General features: G+C 38.0%; 1 protein-coding gene across 4 annotated transcripts; it reads left to right on the plus strand.

Annotated features, from left to right (window-relative positions):
- Positions 1-306: 306 nt before the first annotated feature.
- On the plus strand, positions 307-25,591 carry faim2b (Fas apoptotic inhibitory molecule 2b). Of its 4 annotated transcripts, none has more exons than XM_062048237.1 (12): positions 307-400; positions 17,075-17,120; positions 17,210-17,277; positions 19,607-19,671; positions 19,800-19,853; positions 19,953-20,003; positions 21,597-21,636; positions 21,727-21,764; positions 21,832-21,919; positions 24,542-24,637; positions 24,756-24,809; positions 25,114-25,591. In XM_062048237.1, exons 3-12 carry the CDS (start codon positions 17,221-17,223, stop codon positions 25,261-25,263), a joined length of 693 nt encoding a protein of 230 aa, XP_061904221.1. In that variant the 5' UTR covers positions 307-400; positions 17,075-17,120; positions 17,210-17,220; the 3' UTR covers positions 25,264-25,591. The 4 variants fall into 4 exon arrangements, with proteins under 4 accessions (XP_061904221.1, XP_061904206.1, XP_061904213.1 ...); XM_062048222.1 differs by lacking the exon at positions 307-400 and adding an exon at positions 8,113-8,263 and having other exon boundaries at positions 17,072-17,120; XM_062048229.1 differs by lacking the exon at positions 307-400 and adding an exon at positions 8,114-8,263.
- The last annotated feature ends 1,185 nt before the right edge of the window (positions 25,592-26,776 follow it).

Below are 26,776 nucleotides of genomic sequence, written 5' to 3' on the forward strand. Positions count from 1 at the left end.
TAGACAAAAACGTAAAATATAGTGTACAACATACCGTGATTACTACAGTACCTTCAAAAGTAGTGCAGTGACGTCATCGTTATTGACACCTGGACCTACAGTTGTCCATTAGAACAGTTGTGTGCGGTATAAAAATGACACTTTTGGGAACTTTGAGACGCGCTAAAAAAAAACAACTACATTATTTGTAAGAGTATTGCATACATTCGGACGGCAAACGAGCGCAAAACAGGTAATGAGGTGGAGGTGTGCTCGAAGAGGTTCCGAGTCCATTTCCGGTTGTGACAAGCTAGCTTCGACTTCTTCTTTTCTGGCGGGTTCAACCACTATTTTGCTCTAACTTGAATTTCGTACCAGACAACCACTAATATGCTCTACAAACAGATTATGTTTCCGAAAGGTGAGCAATTTTACTGTATTTTACTTTCAGTGTACATCACAGATAAGCATGATATACATACACAGTTGTAATTTTTTGTAACATAACAATTCCAATAGAAATAGCACTATTGATAATTAATAACAATGATAATAATAATAATAATTACCTATATTATTATTGTTTCAAACAATATATACATGTAATGAAAACTTGAATTACAAACCCCAAAACCAGTGAAGTTGGCACAATGTGTAAATCGTAAATAAAAATAAAATATAATGATTCGCAAATCTTTTTCAATCTATATTTAATTTGATAGACTGCAAAGACAAGATATTTAATGTTCGAACTGGAAAACATAGTTTTTTTGCAAATATTAGCTAATTTGGAATTTGATGCCTGCAACATGTTTCAAAAAATCTGGCACAAGTGGCAAAAAAGACTGAGAAAGTTGAGGAATGCTCATCAAACACTTATTTGGAACATCCCACAGGTCATGGGTGTCCAACTTGGCCCGCCGTGTAATTTCACTTGGCCCTTGAGCATACCTGCCAACCCTCCCGAATTTTCCGGGAGACTCACGAATTTCAGTGCCTCTCCCGAAAATCTCCCGGGACAACCATTCTCCCGAATTTCTCCCGAATTTCTCCCGAATTTCCAGCCGTACTTAAGGCACGCCCCCTCCAGGTCCGTGCAGACCTGAGTGAGGACAGCCTGTCGTCACGTCCGCTCTTTACTTTATACTTCAGAACCGAATCCCACACTTGCCGTCAGGGTGCGCAATACAACGTAAACCGTTGGCCAACCAAAAAGTTACTTTTTGGTTGGCCAACGGTTTAAAAAGTAACCACAGAACACTATAGTGTGCTGTGGTTACTTTTTGGTTGGCCAACGGTTTACGTTGTATTGCACACCCTGACGGCAAGTGTGGGAGTCGGTTCTGAAGTATGAAGTAAAGAGACGTAACTTCATCACCTCGCCTGGTTATTGACTCCAACCCAGAATATTACACTGCACATACCTATGCTCCTTCAAAGGCTGTGCTACTGGCTGCAAAGCATTGCACTTTCAAATACAACAATAAGTAGAGAGGAGTGTTATGTGTGTATATGTGTAAATAAATGAACACTGAAATTCAAGTATTTATTTTATGTATATGTATACCTATATATATATATATATATATATATATATATATATATATATATATATATATATATATATATATATATATATAATAAAATACATATTTATATATAGCTAGAATTCACTGAAAGTCAAGTATTTAATTTATTTATATATATATATATACTATATATACATATATATATATATATATATATATATATATATATATATATATATATATATATATATATATATATATATATATATATATATATATATATATATATGTATATATAGTATATATATATATATAAATATATATATATAAGAAATACTTGATTTTAAGTGAATTCTAGCTATAAATATAACCCCGCCCACCTCAACCACGGAGGGGGGGGTTTGGTGGTAGCGGGAGTGTGTATTGCAGCCCGGAAGAGTTAGGGCTGCATGGGATTCTAGGTATTTGTTCTGTTGTGTTTATGTTGTGTTACGGTGCAGATGTTCTCCCGAAATGTGTTTGTCATTCTTGTTTGGTGTGGATTCACAGTGCGGCGCATATTTCTAACAGTGTTAAAGTTGTTTATACGGCACCCTCAGTGTTACCTGTATCACTGTTGATCAAGTATGCGTTGCACATATCTTGTGAATGGGCCGGCACGTTGTTAGAATGGATGAAAAGCAGACGTGAGGACAGCTCGTAGAGGACGTTAAAGGCAGTGCCTTAGAGCACCCCCCCAAGACTGTGGGTGGACTAAGAGATATAATGACTGATGAACACCTTCGTTCGATAATGAAGGTTGCCTCAGCTCAAAGCCTGAGCCCTGACATTAATGAACTAGCACTTAAGAAAAGATGCCAGGTATCTGGCTTGGGCACATCAGATTTGATCAGCGTGTTGCAAACTGAGCAGTTTAAATTCCTGAATGGTTGGTTGATTCATTGTTATTTTATTTTCAAATTTATTAGCCTGTGGAAAAAGTTAATGTTGATATTTACCTCAGAAAGCTGCAAATAGATAAGAGGCATTCAATTTTTATTTAAATTGTATTTGATATGCCATATGCATATGCCATATGCATGATATTTTTTAATTGTTATTATAATTATTTGAAACTCGATTTTGCATGTCACTATATATAAGCCTTGCTTGTTCAATATTCAATGCAAAACTTGTTTGGGTCCCTATCAAAAGGTTAATTTGTTCAACCTTGGCTTTGTGCAGTTTTAAATTTTGGCCCACTCTGTATTTGAGTTTGACACCCCTGCCACAGGTGAACAGGCTAATTGGGAACAGGTGGGTGCCATGATTGGGTAAAAAAGCAGCTTCCATGAAATGCTCAGTCATTCACAAACAAGGATGGGGCGAGGGTCACCACTTTGTGAACAAATGCGTGAGAAAATTGTCCAACAGTTTAAGAACAACATTTCTCAACGAGCTATTGCAAGGAATTTAGGGATTTCACAATCTACGGTCCGTAATATCATTAAAAGTTTCAGAGAATCTGGAGCAATCACTGCTAGTAAGCGATATTACGGACCTTCGATCCCTCAGGCGGTACTGCATCAAAAAGCGACATCAGTGTGTATAGGATATCACCACATGGGGTCAGGAACACTTCAGAAAACCACTGTCAGTTACTACAGTTGGTAGCTACATCTGGAAGTGCAAGTTAATACTCTGGAGAGGACCGCATATGTGGGTGACACCATTTACACGTCGTAACAATTCCTCTAATGTTATTTCATCAAAAAGAGAGAGACTATTTTGGAGGGCAGTATCCGTCGTATATACAGTCGTATCTGTGTTATTAGAACCCAGTTGTAGCTGGGATGCGTTGTCTTTAATCTCCTTTCTAATGAGTTCAATTTCCTTGATAAAGAAATTCATAAAGTCATCTGCCGAGTGGGTGGAGCTACTGGGAGGAGTCCCTTGATGGGTTTGTGATGCTACTGTCCATCTATCCATCCATCCATCCAGTTTCTACTGCTTGTCCCTTTTTGGGGTCTCGAGGGGTGCTGGAGCCTATCTCAGCTGCATTCGGGCGGAAGGCGGGGTACACCCTGGACAAGTCGCCATCTCATCACAGGGCCAACACAGATAGACAGACAACATTCACACTCACATTCACACACTAGGGCCAATTTAGTGTTGCCAATCAACCTATCCCCAGGTGCATGTTTTTGGCGGTGGGAGGAAGCCGGAGTACCCGGAGAGAACCCACGCAGTCACGGGGAGAACATGCAAACTCCACATAGACAAGCCAAACAGACGGACACGGACCCCCGCGCAACAGGTAGGCAAACCAGCTTATCTTTGAAGATATGATATTTTGCTAGCTTGTAAATAAACACGATTTGAACCTCTTAACATCAAATACTTCTGTTTTGGTTGTGGAATATACACTTCTAAAGTCTGTAATAACTTCAAATCCCGTTCTTAAGTGTAACTAAATAGCTACATTGCTAACGTTAGCAGCAACATCATGCAAGGTTAGCGCATTCCCTGAAGCGAAAACAAAATAATCAAACTTACAGCTCCCAGATCTGTAACTGACTGAAAAATAGCTGAGAGAAGTGCCAGGTTATATTTTAAGACGTGTAGCAAAGCCTGCTTTTTTAAAATTTAATTTAATTTTTTTTTTTTTTTACATAGTGGTTGGGGTTATATGTTGGGTGGTAGGGTTTTTCCGTCCTGGCGTCATGAAAAGCTTCAACCTTAAAATTGAAAATGGAGCAAAAGAGTGAGGTAGATGATGGTACATTTTTCTCACATTTGGTGCTAACATCAAGTAATAATAATTATTAGAGATGTCCGATAATGGCGTTTTTGCCGATATTCCGATATTGTCCAACTCTTAATTACCGATTCCGATATCAACCGATACCGATAAATACAGTCGTGGAATTAACACATTATTGTGCCTAATTTTGTTGTGATGCCCCGCTGGATGCATTAAACAATGTAACAAGGTTTTACAAAATAAATCAACTCAAGTTATGGAAAAAAATGCCAACATGGCACTGCCATTTTTATTATTGAAGTTACAAAGTGCATTATTTTTTTTAACATGTCTCAAAACAGCAGCTTGGAATTTGGGACATGCTCTCCCTGAGAGAGCATGAGGAGGTTGAGGTGGGCAGGGTTGGGGGTGGCGGGGTGTATTGTAGCGTCCTAGAAGATTTAGTGCTGCAAGGGTTTCTGGGTATTTGTTCTGTTGTGTTTATGTTGTGTTACGGTGCGGATGTTCTCCCGAAATGTGTTTGTCATTCTTGTTTGGTATGGGTTCACAGTGTGGCGTATATTTGTAACAGTGTTAAAGTTGTTTATACGGCCACCCTCAGTGTGACCTGTATGACTGTTGACCAAGTATGCCTTGCATTCACTTGTGTGTGTGAAAAGCCGTAGATATTATGTGATTGGGCCGGCACGCAAAGGCAGTGCCTTTAAGGCACGCCCCCAATATTGTTGTCTGGGTGGAAATCGGGAGAAATTCGGGAGAATGGTTGCCCCGGGAGATTTTCGGGAGGGGCACTGAAATTCGTGAGTCTCCGGGAAAATCGGGAGGGTTGGCAAGTATGACTGGGAGACACAACTGCTCTGTACTTCTCCCTACGTCCGTGTACTACTCCGTACAGGGGTGTTTTAAAAAGTAATACATTTTACTTTTTGAAACCGATACCGATAATTTCCGATATCACATTTTAAAGCATTTATCGGCCGATAATATCGGCAGTCCGATATTATCGGACATCTCTAATAATATTAATAAATCAGTCACTTTTGCATAAGAGATATGTTCCGATCAAGGTTTTATGCTGCCGATTCCTTTACCGATCTTCCATTAGTGAGATTGGCCGATACCAATACCGATACAGATCTCATGTATTTACTGTACATTTTTCAATATATTCAAGGTGAGTGCTATTAACAACGTAACAATATCAACACAATATTTAAACTAGTTCATTGTTAGTTCATACAATTATTTGATCACAATGGAGTCAATAGTACACAAAAACTAAACAAAAGTAAAAACTACTATCTACTACTCCAGCTATCTACTACTCAAACAGTGGTACATGTACCACTAGTGGTACTCGGGCTCCATCTAGTGGTACTCTAAAGAATCACTTGATTAAAGTACAGTGTTTTATTTTCCTATATGTAAACACAGTGTTACTGGTTAAACTGTGTGTAATGTTACAGTGGCCAAAATAGTAAATATACTTGTTAAATAAAACCTCTGCCTAGTTTTTAATGAATACCTAGGCCCCATACTTGCCAACCTTGAGACCTCCGTTTTCGGGAGGTGGGGGGCGTGGTTGGGGGCGGGGGTGTGGTTAAGAGCGGAGGAGTATATTTACAGCTAGAATTCACCAAGTGAAGTATTTCATATATATATATATATATATATATATATATATATATATATATATATATATATATATATATATATATATATATATATATATATATATATACATATATATATATATATATATATATATATATATATATATATATATATATATATATATATATATATGTATATATATATATATATATATATATATATATATATATATATATATATATTTATATATATATATATATATATATATATATATATATATATATATATATATATATATATATAGCGTATTTCTTCATCTTGCTCGTCGACGGCGTCGCCATGTCTGTAACTTCCTCGTTCTTCTGCTTCGTCTCCTTGTTGTGTGCGCAGTTGTGCACTCTACTCTCTAAAAGCCGTAGATGTTATGACGTCATTGGGCAGGCAAGCTGTTTATATTGTGGAAAAGCGGACGTGAGAACAGGCTGTCCCCACTCAGGTCTGCATTGAGCTGGAGGGGGCGTGGCCTCCAGCTCCGGCTGAATACCGGGAGTTTGTCGGGAGAAAATTTCTGCCGGGAGGTTATCGGGAGAGGCGCTGAATACCGGGAGTCTCCCGCTAAAAACGGGAGGGTTGGCAAGTATGGATCAACTACAAGTTAGCGCAACAGTCTGACGTCACCTTGTATGCCCATTGACGCCACCTTGTGGTGCAGATAGCACATGACGCTTCAGAGTTCACGGGGAGGTCCTGTACTGCTGAAAGCCATCCAGCCGTAGATGTTATAGACTTAGACTTCCTTTTTATTGTCATTCAAATTTGAACTTTACAGTACAGATAAGAATTACATTTCGTTACCTAAGCTCATGGTAGTGCAGGATAAAAAAAAGCAATAAGGTGCATATATAAATAAATAAATAGGTTACTGTACAGATAAATATATTGCACTTTTTCACATGCATCCACATTTATGGATGTATGTTATATTGTCTTTTTTTCACGTTTTATAACGTGATTGGGCAGGCACGCTGTTTATATAGTGGGAAAGCGGACGTGAAAACAGGCTGTCCTCACTCAGGTCCGCATGGAGCTGGAGGGGGCGTGGCCTCCAGCTCCGCCTTAAAATTGGGAGATTTTCGGGAGAAAATTTGTCCCGGGAGGTTTTCGGGAGAGGCGCTGAATTTCGGGAGTCTCCCGGAAAATCCAGGAGGGTTGGCAAGTATGATCTAGGCCTACTACGCTACTGTATTTTAATGTTGGTCATTATGGTGTTAGTTGGCGAGCCAAGTTTTTTTCTGAGGTGATTCTTGGTGGGAAAACGTTTGACAACCAATGCGCTACTCAACCTTTGGTTTTTGCCCTCAAAAGGGAGTTACTTCTTGAATTTGTAAGCATGAAAATAAAAATTGAGAGTTCTTGCACTTACTTCTTGTGCTGTTTCAAGCTAGCTTAGCGATTAGCATTTCTGCTCTTGGTTTGCTCTTACTGTGTGAAACATGCTTAGCCCCGTCCTCCAGTGATAATGCAAATAGATAACGATAAGATACAAAGAAAAGTAGTTTATTTGCCAAAATGGAGGTTATTATATTAACTAAACTGGCAGTGGTAACCAACATGTACGTATAATCAACGTTGTATCAATGTCTTGTGCCTGCTGGGATTATTCGTCAGGGGCCGACGCATTGGCACATCCTGAATAACAGGAGACTTGAAGTTAATGAGATACAGTAGTATATATCATCGGAGTCCTTTTGAATACTTCGTAAAAAGTATTGTGTGTGCTTTACTGTGACATGTAAAATAAAAAGGGTTGACGGTAAATATGATTATTAAACGTAGCGTTTCATAATGTTCTTAACTTCCATCTCATTAGTCTGCTGTTACCAAAGCAGACGCTTACACAAAGCATGATGTCACCGGTTGGCCAGGCTAAAACTAAAGATCCGGTTTGGACTATGTAGCACATTAACATGTTTAATGTGAGTAGAAACACATATACTAATGAAATGATAATATTATACGTATATTTGAAGCCGTAATTTATATATGTAAGTCATTGAAAGGGGATAGCAGCAGGATGGCGGCTAAAGAGAGAAATAGATAGCACTGGATGGTACATTCAAGCCTCTTCTCCAAGTTTCCTGGACTACCTGCACTTCGCCGGACCGACCTCATTAAGAAGAGGAGAGGGCGAGCTTTGGATCAGGGTTAGAGAGAGATTAACGGCATGGAGGGGACGTAAAGCTGCGGCGTAATCCTCACAGTGGAGACAAAATCAGAGCAACAACAAGTCACAGAGTTTGCGAAGAAGACATATTCTGATTTTTCTCTCGTTTTGGCGTCAACAAGAGTTTAATTATTTTTTTCTCCAACACAAAGGGAAACCATGAAAAAGGGAAAGGTATGCTTTAATGTTGAACCTACCATTTTAGATCAATGATTGATGCTATATTTTGTTAGTGTATATTAATCCATGTATTTCATTAATGTCCATTATTTACCTTGCTGGCTTTTCAAAGAGGGAGATCCTCCACATGCAACCTGTAGGAATCTGTCTGCGGATTGAAGGACTCAGTTGCCGGTTTTTATTGAACAAAAATATTTTTTTTCTTAATTTTATGATGTCATGAAAACCAGAAGAAAAACTAAACAAGTAAAGATACAGCTCCTGTGTCTGTTGCTGGCTGACAGGTATCTGGCAGGCTAAGACGTGTAGCGAAGCCTGCTTTACATTATCGTACACCATATTGTTAAATGAGCTGAGGTCCAACTTTCAACATATGTCACAAGTAGGGAAGTTCTGATCAGGTTTTTATGCTGCGGATTCCGATCATCCACGAGTGATATTGACAGCTTAACAAGATCAACACAATATTTCAACAAGTTTCTTATCCTATTTAATTACATACAATTGTTTAATCAAAACAATGTCAATACTACACAATAACTAAACAAAAGCAAAAATACAATATACTACGCTTTTAAATCATTTGATTTAAAAGTTTGTAAACAATAACAAAAACATAATAAATAAACATAATCACCTGACTGTTGTATTGATCTTAGGCCCGTTTACACTGCACTCCAAATCTGTTTTTTTTTGGCCTCAAGTGACACAGATCAGATTTTTTTCTGCCAGTCCGAACAGTCCAAAGTGCTTCAAATCTGACCTTTTTGCATCAGATTCAGGCCACATCCTGAGGTAATCCTTTTCAAATGTGACTTCACTCTAAACGCCTATGCGACCCGAATGCGAATTTTTGGTCAGCGGTGGGTGAGCTACGTCACTCGTGCGCGCGGGGAAAAGAAGCGACCTGCCAGCGCAGGTGGATATTTCATCCAGGGGCGCCGAAAAGGGGGGGTAAAGGAGACGGATTCTAGGGGCCCATGATGGAGGGGGGCCCAGAGAGGCCCCTAATGATGATGAAATTATAATACAGGGGGCCCTGTAAAGATTCTTTTCATGGGGCCGAAAATCCCTAGCGGCGCCCCTGATTTCATCACAACATTCGGTTTCGGTGAGCAAAGTCTTCCAATTTTCGGTGCATCACTTGTCAATAGTGCAGGAATAACAGGCTAGATGTAATATACGAATGTATATTTTAATTCAGAAGAAATAGCGATTGTTGAAGGACTGGCGTTGACGCTGCAGCGTGTTTGTTTACATGTTAGGTACATTGCATAAATTGTTTACGTAAGTGAGTTAAAAATAAAGCTCAGGTAGATCCACGCTGATGTCTGTGTCTCCTCTACTTAACAGCTATAAAGAGATTACAACCCTCCCAAATATAATACACTATATATATCTATTTGGGGCGGTATAGCTCGGTTGGTAAGGTGGCCGTGCCAGCAACTTGAGGGTTCCAGGTTCGATCCCCGCTTCCGCCATCCTAGTCACTGCCGTTGTGTCCTTGGGCAAGACACTTTACCCACATGCTCCCAGTGTCACCCACACTGGTTTAAATGTAACTTAGATATTGGGTTTCACTATGTAAAGCGCTTTGAGTCACTAGAGAAAAGCGCTATATAAATATAATTCACTTCATACATTATATTACTTTTGTTTATTTTCACGTGGAAAAACACTAATTTTTAAGGTGTGGCGACTTTTATTTAATTTTGTACTTGTAGTAGCGACTCTCTTGTTCATTTGCGGAATCTGGTCAACTTCCTTTGATTTCACTTTATCGAGCTGCGCATGCAATTGACGTCGAAGCCACATTTGGGCCACATTGAATCGAAAATACTGAAATTCCACGATATAGTGAATTTGCAAACAACTAAAATTATGCACAAAGCAAACTACAACCTGCTACCCAAGAATGTACAACAATTCTTCTCAACAAAAGAGGAGAAATATAGTCTTAGAGAAAAATGTGATTTAAAACATTTGTACGCACGTACAACAATTAAGACCTTCAGTATGTGGAATTAAATTATGGAATGGATTAAGCAAAGAAATCAATAAATGTACTAATATAATCCACCTCAAGAAACTCTTCAAACTTAAAGTGTTTACAAAGTACAAACCCCAAAACCAGTGAAATTGTCACGTTGTGTAAATTGTAAATTAAATCAGAATGCAATGATTTGCAAATCCTTTTCAACTTATATTCAATTGAATAGACTGCTAAGACATGATATTTAACGTTCGAACTTGAAAACTGTTATTTTTGGCAAATATTAGCTCATTTGGAATTTGATGCCTGCAACATGTTTCAAAAAAGCTGGCACAAGTGGCAAAAAAGACTGAGAAATTTGAGGAATGCTCATCAAACACTTATTTGGAACATCCCACAGGTGAACAGGCTAATTGGGAACAGGTGGGTGCCATGATTGGGTATAAAAGTAGCTTCCATGAAATGCTCACTCATTCACAAACAAGGATGGGGCGAGGGTCACCACTTTGTGAACAAATGCATGAGCAAATTGTCGAACAGTTTAAAAACAACATTTCTCAACGAGCTATTGCAAGGAATTTAGGGATTTCACCATTTGCGGTCCGTAATATCATCAAAAGGTTCAGAGAATCTGGAGAAATCACTGCACGTAAGCAGCTAAGCCCGTGACCTTCGATCCCTCAGGCTGTACTGCATCAACAAGCGACATCAGTGTGTAAAGGATATCACCACATGGGCTCAGGAACACATCAAAAAACCACTGTCAGTAGCTACCGTTTGTCGCTACATCTGTAAGTGCAAGTTAAAACTCTGCTATGCAAAGCGAAAGCCATTTATCAGCAACACCCAGAAACGCTGCCAGCTTCGCTGGGCCTGAGCTCATCTAAGATGGACTGATGCAAAGTGGAAAAGTGTTCTATGGTCTGAAGTGTCCACATTACAAATTGTTTTTGGAAACTGTGGACGTCGTGTTGTCCGGACCAAAGAGGAAAAAAACCATCCGGATTGCAGTCTATTTAATTGAATATAAATTGAAAGGGATTTGCAAATCATTGTATTCTGTTTTTATTTACGATTTACACAACGTGCCAACTTCACTAGTTTTGGGTTTTGATAAACATTGTGAATTTATTTCATCCATCCATTCATTTTCTAGATAATCTTATTTATCTTACCATATGAAATATAACTTACTTCACTAATTATTTATTTATTTTTAATGTTATTACTTATGGAGTATATTGTGAATAAATTGAGAACAGGAAGTGAACAAAATTTGTAGGAACTGCTATGTATAAGAAAAGGGGTAGGATTAAATAAGCTCTGCTTCTTCCTACTCCTTTTCGAACATGTTGACTAGAGAAACTGGATATTGTTGTGTGTCATGTTGTATGCATGCATGTTCCAAATAAACACAAAGTCAACTCAACTCAACATTAGGGCCTGTATGTGTTTACATTTAAGTCTGATGAGATCACATTTTACTTGCATTGTAAACAGTCAGCGGGAAAAAAACAGATTTAAAAAAATCCGATTTGAGCCACTTTGGCCTGCAGTGTAAACATAGTACTCTACCTTGGTATCAACACCACCAGTTTATGCGTGGATCGGCCCTTTTCTTACGTGTGGTGTAATTTCACGTGACAATGCTGACACACCAACAGTTGTTATATATTATCTTCTCTCTAACTCAGTGGTTCTTAACCTGGGTTCGATCGAACCCTAGGGGTTTGGTGAGTCGGGCTCAGGGGTTCGGCGGAGGTCAAGACACACCCGACTCATCGTGTAAATAAAAACTTCTCCCTATCGGCGTATTACAGATACGGCAACAGCAGAAGTCAGACTGATTTGCAGGTGTGTAATTTGTTGTGAGTTTATGCACTGTGTTGGTTTTGTTCTTTGAACAAGGTGATGTTCATGCACGGTTCATTTTGTGCACCAGTAAAAAAACATGGTAACACTTTAGTATGGGGAACATATTCACCATTAATTAGTTGCTTATTAACATGCAAATTAGTAACATATTGGCTCTTAACTAGTCTTTATTAAGTACTTATTAATGCCTTATTCGGCATGGCTTTATTATAAGCCTAACCCTCTAACCCTGGCCCTAACCCTAACCCTAACCAAATAACTCTAAATCAAGTCTTTGTTACTTAGAATATGTTCCCCATACTAAAGTGTTACCAAAAACATATAACTTTGTCTTGAATTTGAAAAAAACAAAACATTTTATTTTTCACTAAAGAAGGGTTCGGTGAATGTGCATATGAAACTGGTGGGGTTCGGTACCTCCAACAAGGTTAAGAAGCACTGCTCTAACTCTTATTAATCTATTTGTTAATTTCATGTTATTTGCTGCTTACCTTCTGCTGTAACATGATTCTATCTACACTTCTTAAAGATTACTAGGCACTTATTTATTGGTGTTGTTTAAAGCTAGTTTAGTTGTTATTTTAGCCTGGCTTGCTCTCTGTGTGTAACATGTTTGGGCTCATCCTCCAGTGATAACAGCGGTGGGAATCTTTGGGCTCCTCACAATTCAACTTAACTTCAATTTTTGAGGTGACAATTCGAGTCAGAATTAATTGTCGATACTACACAATTCTTGTAATATATTATTTGTAATATAAATCATCATAAAACCTTCTTCTAAACAGGTCGCAGGTTACAAAAGCTCCTCTTGGCTGCTGGCGTTGGACCGTGGACAGTGTTGACCTAAAAAACATATTTTTGAAAAAGTACAATTAATTTAATCTACAAAAATCACAGAATGTTAATCAATCTAATAAAATAAAATCGAGCAACTCCGACCCAATCCCATTTTTACAATACTTTTACACAGCAATTAAGAAGACATACAAATACAATAATAAAAAAAGGAAAAGCAAAAATGTATATAATCAACAGTATTAATAATAATAATTGTTTGATGTTTTCAATCTAAAAAATGATTCTTTAGAAAAATGTGCAAAATAAGTTGTTCTAATCAATCAATCAATCAATCAATCAATGTTTATTTATATAGCCCTAAATCACAAAAGTCTCAAAGGGCTGCACAAGCCACAACGACATCCTTGGCACAGAGCCCACACAAGGGACGTCGATGTGAATGACTATGAGAAACCTTGGAGAGGACCGCATATGTGGGTAACCCCCCCTCTAAGTACAGTCCCTAGTGGATCCACATAACAGTGAGAGTCCAGTCCATAGTGGGGCCAGCAGGAGACCATCTCGAGCGGAGACAGGTCAGTAGCGCAGAGACGTCCCCAACCGATGCACAGGCGAGCGGTCCACCCCGGGTCCCAACTCTGGACAGCCAGCATCTCATCCATGGTCACCGGAACCGGAATAACCCAGCGAGGGGGCAAAGGAGAAAAGAAAACAGCAGATCAACTGGTCTAAAAAAGGGGGGTCTATTTAAAGGCTAGAGTATACAAATGAGTTTTAAGATGGGACTTAAATGCTTCTACTGAGGTAGCATCTCTAACTTTTACCGGGAGGGCATTCCAGAGTACTGGAGCCCGAACAGAAAACGCTCTATAGCCCGCAGACTTTTTTTGGGCTCTGGGAATCACTAATAAGCCGGAGTTCTTTGAACGCAGATTTCTTGCCGGGACATATGGTACAATACAATCGGCAAGATAGGCAGGAGCTTGACCGTGTAGTATTTTATACGTAAGTAGTAAAACCTTAAAGTCACATCTTAAGTGCACAGGAAGCCAGTGCAGGTGAGCCAGTATAGGCGTAATATGATCAAACTTTCTTGTTCTTGTCAAAAGTCTAGCAGCCGCATTTTGTACCAACTGTAATCTTTTAATGCTAGACATAGGGAGACCCGAAAATAATACGTTACAGTAATCGAGACGAGACGTAACGAACGCATGGATAATGATCTCAGCCTCGCGAGTGGACAAAATGGAACGAATTTTAGCGATATTACGGAGATGAAAGAAGGCCGTTTTAGTAACACTCTTAATGTGTGACTCAAACGAGAGAGTTGGGTCGAAAATAATAACCAGATTCTTTACCGAGTCGGCTTGTGTAATTGTTTGGTTGTCAAATGTAAAATATATATTTGTATTTTTTTAAAAATCGATTCTTCCATCCATATATTTTCTACTGCTTGTCCCTTTCGGGGTCGCGGGGGTGCTGGAGCCTATTTCAGCTGCATTCGGGCGGAAGGCGTGGTACACCCTGGACAAGTCATGTTATCTTTTTTTTGTGAACTGAATTTAATAGGAAAAACATGAACAAAAAAGTATTTTCTGACTTTTCTGACTCATCACAGGGCCAACACAGATAGACAGACAACATTCACACACTAGGGCCAATTTAACCTATCCCCCCAGGTGCATGTCGATTCTTGAATATTATAAATCAATTTAGAATCGATCAATTAAAAAAATTGCGATTTGGATATGAATTCATTTTTGAGCACCCCTACTTGATAATAACACTTAAAATACTAAGAAACGCAGTTTATTCGCCATAATAGAGGTGAGTGTTATTTGCATAGGGGAGCTTCCGCCCGATTGTAGCTGAGATAGTTTCCAGCACCCCACGCGACCCCAAAAGGGACAAGCGGTAGAAAATGGATGGATGGATGGAGCGGCTTCACACTGTGTATGGAGACAGCTGATAGCCGTTTGTCAGTCATAATAAACAGTGTCAGCCAAACGGCACAGGTGTTTGTGATCAGCATTAGAAGGCTTCAATCCGCAATAACAATCACATCGTTTTTTCACAAAAATTGTCCGATACTGATTGTTGACCGGTCGATCGACACATCTCTAGTCAAAAATCTTCAGTTCATAATTCGAATTCATGATATTAATTGACGATACGAAATCTTGCTCACTTGTAAATAAGCGTTGTTTATCCCAAAAGGCTAAATAGACCAAACACAAACTATAATGTGATACGTTGTGTTTTCACTAATGTTGTCAATTGTGTGCGATTTGTTGCTGATTTACCTCGAAGCGGTGTAGGCAAAGAAGAATGCATTACTTGACTGCCACCAGCAGAGGCACTGTTGTTTCGGTCTCCTTAGCGCTCTAAAATAGGGACGTTGGGTTACGCCAGGGGTCGGCAACCCAAAATGTTGAAAGAGCTACATTTGACCAAAAATACAAAAAAAATTAAAAGCCTTACATAAGTGTTATAATGAAGGCAACACATAATGTAAGTGTCTGTATTAGCTATATTAGCCTACTATCAAAGGCTGACAGAAATGTTGTATTTTAATTTTTATTCTACACATTTTTGCAACATTGGAAAACATTAGTAAAATGGAGTTTTCTCACAGGATGGGATAACTCCTGGAAATGACTGTCTGTGTGTGTGTGTCCAAGTTAAAGGAAACGGCAGACTGTCTTCATCTAATGTATTTATTACAGTCTTTGCAAGCTGGGTAACGTTTGCTGTGGTCTGGAACAACATGGCACACAAACAACTATGAGAAATGCAGCCAATATTACATACAGATAATGTGTCAGGAGACATGCAAATATAAAATAAATACACAGAGGACATACTGTAAGTAAAGGAAATTAAATGAGGTCAAATATACACTACCGTTCAAAAGTTTGGGGTCACCCAAACAATTTTGTGGAATAGCCTTCATTTCTAAGAACAAGAATAGACTGTCAAGTTTCAGATGAAAGTTCTCTTTTTCTGGCCATTTTGAGCGTTTAATTGACCCCACAAATGTGATGCTCCAGAAAGTCAATCTGCTCAAAGGAAGGTCAGTTTTGTAACTTCTGTAACGAGCTAAACTGTTTTCAGATGTGTGAACATGATTGCACAAGGGTTTTCTAATCATCAATTAGCCTTCTGAGCCAATGAGCAAACACATTGCACCATTAGAACACTGGAGTGATAGTTGCTGGAAATGGGCCTCTATACACCTATGTAGATATTGCACCAAAAACCAGACATTTGCAGCTAGAATAGTCATTTACCACATTAGCAATGTATAGAGTGTATTTCTTTAAAGTTAAGACTAGTTTAAAGTTATCTTCATTGAAAAGTACAGTGCTTTTCCTTCAAAAATAAGGACATTTCAATGTGACCCCAAACTTTTGAACGGTAGTGTACCTACTAACGAGGCATAATGATGCAATATGTACATACAGCTAGCCCAAATAGCATGTTAGCATTGATTAGCTTGCGGTCATGGATTGACCAAATATGCCTGATTAGCACTCCAGCAAATCAATAAAATTAACAAAGCTCACCTTTGTGCATTCACGCACAGCATTAAATGTTTGGTGGACAAAATGAGACAAAGAAAGAGTGGCATAAAACATGTCTTTCTGTGGCAGCGTCGGAGAAAGTTGTACATGTAAACAAACTACGGTGAGTTCAAGGATCGCTGAAATTAGTAGGACAAAACGGTGCTTGCCAAATAGTCTCATCAGTGAAGCATGTTTTATATAAACAGTGGCATTTCTAACAATTAGGAAGGTTTGTGTCATGTTTGTCCTCTTAAAGAAACCATATTAAAACAAAAAATATATTTTTTCCTGCCATCGTAGTCATTTTCATACATTTTTGAAAAAGCTCCAGAGAGCCACTAGGGCGGCGCTAAAGAATGCGGCTCTAGAGCCACGGGTTGCTGACCCCACGGGTCACGCCTATGCTGCGGTTACTCTTCCAGGCAGCCTCATTTTGCTCAATATGAACTTATCAGTGAAATGAAAACGTGAGTTCTGAACACTTACATTACGATCGGATGCTATTTGCATTCATTTTTGAAAAAATATAACACGCATTTTCAGACAGTGTCAGCACTTCTTTCATGTCAGCAGGTCAACATTCAGAATGAGCCGCCATCTTATCAGGAAGCGACTGCAGGTAAAACCTTGCACAAACCTCCGTCATCAACATCCAAGTGTTTTGTCTCGCATGAGAACATCCCAACTATCGGCCTCTGCTTTATTTAGGCTACGAGGAGATGCAGGCGCAGTTTTCCTGGGATGACCAGACCATCAGGCGGACCTTCATCAGGAAGGTACGACACATACTTTTCATGCGATTCATCTGGTAATAACTGGGAAGAGATTACAGAATATATTTCAAGCTCTGGCTTCTCCTTGGTACTATCGCCAGCAAAAACCTGGGTTGTACTGTACTTGTTTTCCGGGTAGATGCCTGACTATAACCAGAGGTAGTTCCACATCCTGACTTTCACTTTAAAAGGTGCCATATGTAATAATGTGGCCAGAAATGGTACTGCAATCACGGTCAAAATTCTGTAGTCCCCTCCCCCTCTCCCTGACTGAGGTTGCCAGATACACAGCAGAATTCAGCTCGATCGACTGGGCTATTCCAAGGAACTTCAAACTTCCACTACCTCTTACTAGGGGTTGAGGTGCTGGGACCATTATAGCTGAATAGACAAGTGTTTTGTCAATAACAAATCTCTAACCAACACATTTTACACAGAAATTAGGCTATTTTCAGGAAGAAGTATAATATCACAACAAATGGCCAATCATGTAGTTATTGTCAGTACTATCAGAAAACAAAGACTAAAACAAACTACAACCAACACTAGCAATGGTTATATTGGTGAAAATAAGTAAGGCATGCTTAGCCAAAACTAAAGAGGAGACATTTTACCAAGGTATGCCTATAGGCTACTGTTTCAAACGTGTCAGATTGCCATATAACTTGGTACATGTAGTCCACAATATGCAAACATGAATGAGGAATTATTTTATCATGTGATCTGGCTGTCTCAATACGTTTCACATTGCCATGATGACAGCCGTGCTAATGTTGGAACCCATTTCCTCAGCGTATCAGCATATCGAGAACGAAATAGGCACTGACACTACCCATATCCACGTAGGTTTTATTTGTCGAAAATATATTTTGCCCTGTCAGATGGATGACACATCGACATACAGGCTAACGGGCATATATTTCCCCCGTTAGCCTATAGGTCGATGTGTCATTGACCGGGCTAGCATGCTAAACATTCGTTGCACAAAAAACAAAAAAAAAACAACAACAAAAAAACATTAGTTCACAAACATACTAGCTAGAGATGTCCGATAATATCGGCCTGCCGATATTATCGGCCGATAAATGCTTTAAAATGTAATATCGGAAATTATCGGTATCGTTTTTTTTATTATCGGTATCGTTTTTTTTTGTTTGTTTGTTTGTTTTAAATTAAATCAACATAAAAAACACAAGATACATTTACAATTAGTGCACCAACCCAAAAAACCTCCCTCCCCCATTTACACTCATTCACACTCATTCGCACAAAAGGGTTGTTTCTTTCTGTTATTAATATTCTGGTTCCTACATTATACATCAATATGTATCAATACAGTCTGCAAGGGATACAGTCCGTAAGCACACATGATTGTGCGTGCTGCTGGTCCACTAATAGTACTAACCTTTAACAGTTAATTTTACTCATTTTCATTAATTACTTGTTTCTATGTAACTGTTTTTATATTGTTTTACTTTCTTTTTTATTCAAGAAAATGTTTTTAATTTATTAATCTTATTTTATTTAATAATTTTTTTTTAAAAAAGGACCTTATCTTCACCATACCTGTTTGTCCAAATTAGGCATGATAATGTGTTAATTCCACGACTGTATATATCGGTATCGGTTGATATCGGTATTGGTAATTAAGAGTTGGACAATATCGGAATATCGGATATGGGCAAAAAAGCCATTATCGGACATCCCTGATACTAGCTTTGTTAGACAAGACCATAGACTGTATTGGACAATAATACAAAATGTCCATTTCCATTTATTACAAGTAATAAGAAAACGTAAATGCCTGACTTACCTATCAAGGAGGAAATTAGCAAGTTTGGTGTCATATGAAAAAATATTTTCCGCCTTCAGTCGTCTCCATCTTTCAAAGGCATCCCCGATACAAATCCTCGTTTTGTTCCTGGCTTTGTCATGATTAAGTTGAGAATCATAACGATGCCTTTCAGATTTTGTAAGGTCTGACATGTTTAGTAACTTTACCAGTGGCAGTAGCCCGACAAAGGTGGCGGTGCGTAACTGGCAACCTGGATGTGACACACTCACGGACTTTCTAATTGGTCAAACGGTGGAGGGCGGGACATCGAAATGAAAACAATAATATTTTGGGGCTGTAAATCAAATTTTGAAATGAGCATATCCCGGCTGAACTACCGTTATCAGTTATAAAGGTATTGGAAACGAACATGATTTATTAATGCCTTTTGACATATCAGGGCCATTTAATGATGACTTGACATGATATTATAACATCTGGCTCCTCCGTACCTGACTGAAACTATGATTATCAAAACATGTTGCCTGTTTTCTGCAGGTCTATGCCATTCTCATGGTGCAGCTGTTTGTGACCGTGGCGATTGTCGCTCTCTTCACATTTTGGTAAGCTCTAACTTCCCCACATACTCACAACATGAGGTAATGATACAGTGTCAAGTCTTCTACCTTTGTAAAGATAACAATGACAGGCACATTAGTTCTGTCATGTTAATCTCCATTTGTCTTTGCAGTGCACCTGCACGCTTCTTCATTCAGACCAACCCCAGCCTGTACATGGCATCCTAGTGAGTGGATCACTTTGTTGTGTCTCATCTCACACTACAGCAAAGATGTGGACTAAAATGTTCCATTTGATGCTCATTTCTTTACACTTTGCTTCACAGTCTCACCTTCTTCGCCACTTACATCGCTTTGTCCTGCTGTGGAGACCTCAGGTACTGCTAATGAGTTTGAATCATTACATCAATATAACATTTTATGATAAAACCTCAAATTAACAAAATCTAATATTTAGAAAAAAAAAAAACCTAATTAAGATAAAAATAAAGTACAATTAATTAATTAAACAAAATATTTATATTATAATAAAATAGCTAACAAAATGTTTTCTAATAAGACATCAAATTAACATGATAAAATATCACTTATACATTATAACATTAAACAATATTTACAATGAAATATCTAATTGATGTTCAGAACATTTTTTTCTCAAAACAATATAACTATTTTAAATACACTTTTAAATAACATAAATAATGTTTCCTGTATCATCCAATTATTATACCAGATTCATAATACATTGTCAAATACACAATACAATATTTATAATTAAACATCACACTAACTCCAGTATATTCTTATTAATAATCTGATTAAAGGATTACCGATAATACTAATAAAACAAGTAATTAACACGAATACATATTTATAAAAAAACCATCAAATTCGAGTGATAACATATTTAAAACTAAATCTACAAAATTTTACTAATAAAACATCAAATTATTAAATTTCTTAAACGGCAATATTTACTAAAAAAATATAAAACATCAAATCAACGTAAAATATTCGAAAATAAAAATCTAATTAAATTATTAAATATAATCCAACTGCTAATTAACATGATGAAATAAAACATCAAAGGATAGTTAAAATATTCACCATGAAGGTCTGATTAACATAACATATTGAATTCAATTTCTAATAAAACATAAAATAAGTAACCTGCTAAAACAAAAAGAAGGTGACAAAATCATTTGATTAAAATATCAAATTGACATGATCAAATATTCAGAGTAAAAGATCAAACCAACATAAAATTTTCCAAAATAAAAATGTGATTAAATGATGGAACATTTCAAATAAATCTTTTAAACAACATGATAAAATATTCATACAACCTCAAATTTAAGTGGTAAAATATTCACAATAAACATCTGACTAACATTAAAGAATATTAACATGATAAAATATTTAAAGTCAAATCTTTAACAAAATATTCCTAAATATAGTTAACCTGCATAAATACAAAAAATAACATGACAACATATTTTGATTATATCAAATTAACATGATAAAGTATTCCAAAAAACCCCGAATAAATCAATATTAAATATACAAACATTTAAATCAAATTAAATGATTAAATATTTGTAATAAAACATCTAATTAAAATGACATTTTGTTTTGTTTTTATTAAACATCAAATTGACTAACAAATAAATAATAAAAAAGCAGATTCTTATGACAAAATATTCCTGATAAAACATGTAATTAAAATGGTAAAGTATTAATTGATTAATATAAAATATATTCAATTAAAAAATATGATTGAAATGAAAAAAAAAAATTCTATATTTCTAAGTAGCTGTCTATTTAAATGGGTAAGATGAAATATTTCTAATAAAAATCGGATTAACACGGTACAATTTTCCTAATAAAATTTAGTGATGACATTAAAATAGTAATATTGGATGTTGGATTAACGGAGCCGTGACCCAAGTTTTTTCCCCCACCTTCAACAGGAGACAAGTTCCTTGGAACATCATTTTGTTAGTTGTCTTTGTGAGTATGCGTTAAGTCACAATGTGTGTTGTTTCTTTTTCTGTAACCATCATCATCAACTTTTGGTTCAACTCTTTCCTCCTCACGCAGACTCTGAGCATGGCCTTCATGATGGGCTTTGTGTCCAGGTGAGTCCACACTGGTGTCTACTTCCACACAGAATAAATACACAGCTAAACTTCTCCTTTCCTCCAGCTTTTACAACACCAAGTCTGTGGTGCTGTGTTTGGGAATCACGGCCATCGTGTGTTTCTCCGTCACCGTCTTCAGCTTCCAGAGCAAAGTGAGAAGAAGCAGAAACAACTTAGCTAACGAGCAGACACCACATGGCACCAAAAATGGAGTAACTGTCTGTAATAGACCGTGCTCAATTGACATTGTCACACATTTGGCACTGCTAACATACAGTGCATCATATAAATGGGGTGTCCCCATCTGATATTGATATCACTCTGATATCAGCAAAACAAACAAGTATCGGCGTATTACGACACAAGCAGTTATGACTTAAATGTCCTCCAATAAGCACACATGGTTGGACTTTTCTTGTATTGTAAAAGGTAAACATGGTAGGCTATAGGCTACTAGGAGCTAGCAGCTACACAGCAGCTAAGCACACAATAGCACACAAGCGAGACATACGCGATAAGTGTTCTTAATTGAACAATAAAGCAGTCTAAAACACAGGTGTCAAACTCAAGGCCCGGGGGCCGGTTCTGGCCCGCCACATCATTTTACGTGGCCCGTGAAAGCCTGTAAAAAAGGGTTTCGATAAAATAATTTATTTATTTATTTATTTGTTTTACTAAATGCTTTCATTCTTTCAATTTTGACAGAAAAAAAATGCATATTTTAAACTTTAATATTATCTGATCATGCCAATTATATTATTATATACTGTATTGCAAAACTATTTTTGTGAGATAAAAACAAATAGTTAAATATCTGCTTTTCACCTTTATTTATGATTTTAAAGCAAGATATACATATATAAAAAAAATCTAATAATCAAATGCATATGCATTTCGATTAATCATGATTAATCACAGGTTATTACCCGCATGCATAATGTAAATTAATTTTAAAAAAGCGGCCCTTCGAAAGCAACCATTACTGCGATGTGGCCCTCAATGAAAATGAGTTTGACACCGCTGGTCTAAAACAACACAATATAAACAAATATAAATGATATGTATTGCCGAGGGAGTTGACGGCAAAGACACGGTATAGCTCTATGTATTTTATTATACATATTACCAAATATATAATAATCAAACAATAATAATAATAACTACGGAAATGGAGTGTGAGACAATATCCAAGAGTGAGTGGTGTTAGACTATGTGTGTAGTTAGCTGTTGTGTATTACCGTGATGTTGGATGAGGAAGCATACAAATCCAAAGGGGGCTAGGCAAAAGGGGTCCGTGATCCGCGTGAGGTCCGTGGGGCAGAAAGAGGCGTCAGAGTCCGTGTCCAGAGCGAGGATCGAGGAAGGCAGTCCAAAACCACGGAGGGGAACAACTGGTAAGATTTAGGAAGGAAGGTACACCAAGGGTAAACTAAGTTCCTGCATGGATCCTTGGGTCCACTGGTCATTTATACAGCTCCTGCTCATCAGGTCCAGGTGCGCTGATTGCTGATCGCCCACAGCGTTGCCGGCATGTGGGCGTGACACGGCCGTGGGCGCGTCCCGAGGCGCGGCAAGCAGAGCGCAAAGATGAGGGGCGCATTACTGCGCCCTGGCCATGACAATAAATTACTTACACACACACACACAGTCTCCAAGGCAGAGGCGTGGTAGAAAGTATCCAGTAACAAACGTGTCCGCATCATTCAGCTTACTGCGTCATGAGCTTCGCTTCATGATTTATCGTGGCCACTAGGTGTCGCCAAAACACAATTACCACTCCACTTTAACTTGAGGACAGGATAAGTCCATTGGACAGGGTTAATAATAAATAGGTTAATGTTTTTCATGCTTACCATCGTTCTCAGTTGGACTCATTTCACTTGACTAAGCATTTTTTAACATTCCTCACTACGAAATGATGAACGTGCTAATAGATAGATAGATATAGATAGATAGGTCTTTATTGTCATTGCACAACTACAACAAAACTTTGTTTTCAGCACAAACCCGTTCAAGATTAGACAAACAAACAGTGTACAGGGTTACAGAACAGGAACGCTGATGGGTCGCCACAAGGCGCCCCGTAAAAGGTGGGAAAAAGGTAAAACGCTGGGGAAAAAGATGAGTTAAAAAAATACAATCTAGACTGAGCTCCTAAGGGGGCCTAGTCTAGAGTGGGAATAAACCTCCATGCAATGCACACATAAACACGTTACATTTAATCACGACAAACTCGCAACAGAGGGGGCGGGGAGTTGGGGCCCCGGAAGTCGAACGCTGCTATGAAGCGCTGCTATCCGACCATCACCCCGAGGGGAAACAAGCGGTGGTGAAGGCGTGGGGTGGGGGAGGGGGGTGTGTGCCCAATTGTCTTGGGTGTGATGATGTAATGTTTTTTATAGACTGAGGCCGATCTGCAAAAGTTCGACTCCAGGTGTCGTTGAGGAGCGAGGGAGGTCAAAAGCGTCCATCATTGAGGTGTCCTCGGGGGTGTTTTTCAGAACAGCCTGGTCCTGTTTTCACAGCGTCAAGGCCATTCGAGGGAGTCAAATCGTAGATTAGGATGTTTGTTTTCCGCGAGCAGACAAAACAATGACTTGTCTGTTCTACTCGTCCATGCTGGGTGCTCTCAATATAATAATAATATCGCATCAGATTGATATCGGTATCAGCCACTACTAAAGGCTCCAATATTGGCATTGTATTGTATATAAGCCATACAACATGATTGTTATTATACACTTTAATAATGGAGCCTTTCCCGCCGTTTCCAGGTTGACGTCACATCCTGTCAGGGCGTCCTGTTCTCACTGTGCGTGGTCATGTTGCTGTGCGCCATCATGCTGTCCATCGTCGTCCCCTTCGGATACGTGAGTTCCTCCTTTCCAGCACACGTCCAAAAGCGAGTGTTCAGACGCTCCCGTCTCGTAGGAGTTACCGCCTACAGCTTCTTTCTGAACTGCGCTTCTGTACCACGTGGTCCCACAGGTTCCTTGGTTGCACGCCATTTATGCCGTTTTAGGAGCCATCCTCTTCACGCTGGTGAGAATGACAACAACCTGATTGGCTGGTTTCAAAGCACAAAGCTCCACCTCGGACTTCCTTAGTCACTGACATTCTGCATATTTAAAGCACACACCCTGTGGACTAGTGCTGAACACCTACTTGGACGCAGAATTGGATTTTTCAAAACACTCCAGTCCTCTAGGTGGCGACCATGTGCACACAACGTAGATTTCTTTATTGCTCCCACTTGACCGTAGCAATAAGTCCAAGGTGGAGGTAAACGCTAAATAGGAACTTTGTTTGTGGACATCCTGTTAAACCATCCGTCTGTCTTCTCAAGTTCCTGGCCTTCGACACTCAGATGCTGCTGGGGAACAAACGCTACGCCATCAGTCCCGAAGAGTACGTCTTCGCCACGCTCAGCATCTACCTGGACATCATCTACCTCTTCAGCTTCCTGCTGCAGATCACAGGAGGAGGACGCGACTGAGGCCTGACTTCTCCACTTTTGCTTTCATTGACTTTTGACCCCTTTATACCTTTTAGAAGTGTGTATGTGTGTGTGAGTGTGTGTGTTTGCTTCCTAACAAAGCACTCGGCTCTCGACCTGGTTTAATTTAATTTTAATTAACACATTTAGAAAAAATGTAGCATATGTAAGATACACAGATAATATATGACATGAATATTTTCTTGAAAGAAATACTGTATATATTTAAATTGAAAATAATTATTTAAAAAAATAGTTACATTATTTATTATTACATATATTAATTAAACACTTGCGTGTAAATATATATATATATATACATATATATTTATTTCAAATGTAATATTTATATTATCAATTTATATTACATATATTCAAAATTTAAAAATACACCTGCTTAGGCTGCTGCCCCCGCGACCCGACCTCGGATAAGCGGAAGAAGATGGATGGATGGATGGATGTTTATATATACACACAATATTTTCTGTATTTACAATTTATATAAGCAATGCATTAAAGTATAAAATAAATAAATACAATAATAAAGGCTGTATAAAATGCATTTATCTTGTATAAAGTCAATTAAATATTTATAATGTAATTTATTGATATATATATATATGTATATGCATGTATATATATAGGTATATATGTATGCATATACATATGTGTATGTATATATATATACATATATATATATACACATATGTATATATATATACACATGTATATATATATGTATGTATATATACTGTATATATATGTATGTACATATATATATACATATGTATATACATAAATATACATAAATATATATATGTATATATATACATAAATATATATATATATATATATATATACATATATATATATATATATATATATATATATATATATATATATATATATATATATATATATATATATATATATATATATACACTATATTGTCAAAAGTATTTGGCCACCCATCCAAATGATCAGAATCAGGTGTCCTAATCACTTGGCCCGGCCACAGGTGTATAAAATCCAGCACTTAGGCATGGAGACTGTTTCTATAAACATTTATGAAAGAATGGGCCGCTCTCAGGAAGTCAGTGATTTCCAGCGTGGAACTGTCATAGGATACCACCTGTGCAACAAACCCAGTCGTGGAATTTCCTCATTCCTAAATATTCCAAAGTCAACTGTCGGCTTTATTATAAGAAAATGGAAGAGTTTGGGAACAACAGAAACTCAGCCACGAAGTGGTAGGCCACGTAAACTGACAGAGGGGTCAGCGGATGCTGAAGCGCATAGTGCAAAGAGCTCCAAACTTCATGTGACCTTCCAATTAGCCCACGTACAGTACGCAGAGAGCTTCATGGAATGGGTTTCCATGGCCGAGCAGCTGCATCTAAGCCATAGATCACACATTATAATGCAAAGCGTCAAATGCAGTGGTGTAAAGCATGTCGCCACTGGACTCTAAAGCAGTGGAGACGCGTTCTCTAGAGTGATGAATCACGCTTTT

The sequence above is a fragment of the Entelurus aequoreus genome, linkage group LG01, assembly GCF_033978785.1.
Source record: "Entelurus aequoreus isolate RoL-2023_Sb linkage group LG01, RoL_Eaeq_v1.1, whole genome shotgun sequence".
Taxonomy (NCBI): Eukaryota; Metazoa; Chordata; class Actinopteri; order Syngnathiformes; family Syngnathidae; genus Entelurus; species Entelurus aequoreus.

What these genes read in the sequence shown, in the direction of transcription:
- faim2b (XM_062048213.1), top strand. An exon ending in TCGTCGTCCCCTTCGGATAC is followed by an intron (nt 24,638 to 24,755) that starts GTGAGTTCCTCC and finishes GTGGTCCCACAG; the next exon opens with GTTCCTTGGTTGCACGCCAT. An exon ending in GAGCCATCCTCTTCACGCTG is followed by an intron (nt 24,810 to 25,113) that starts GTGAGAATGACA and finishes TGTCTTCTCAAG; the next exon opens with TTCCTGGCCTTCGACACTCA.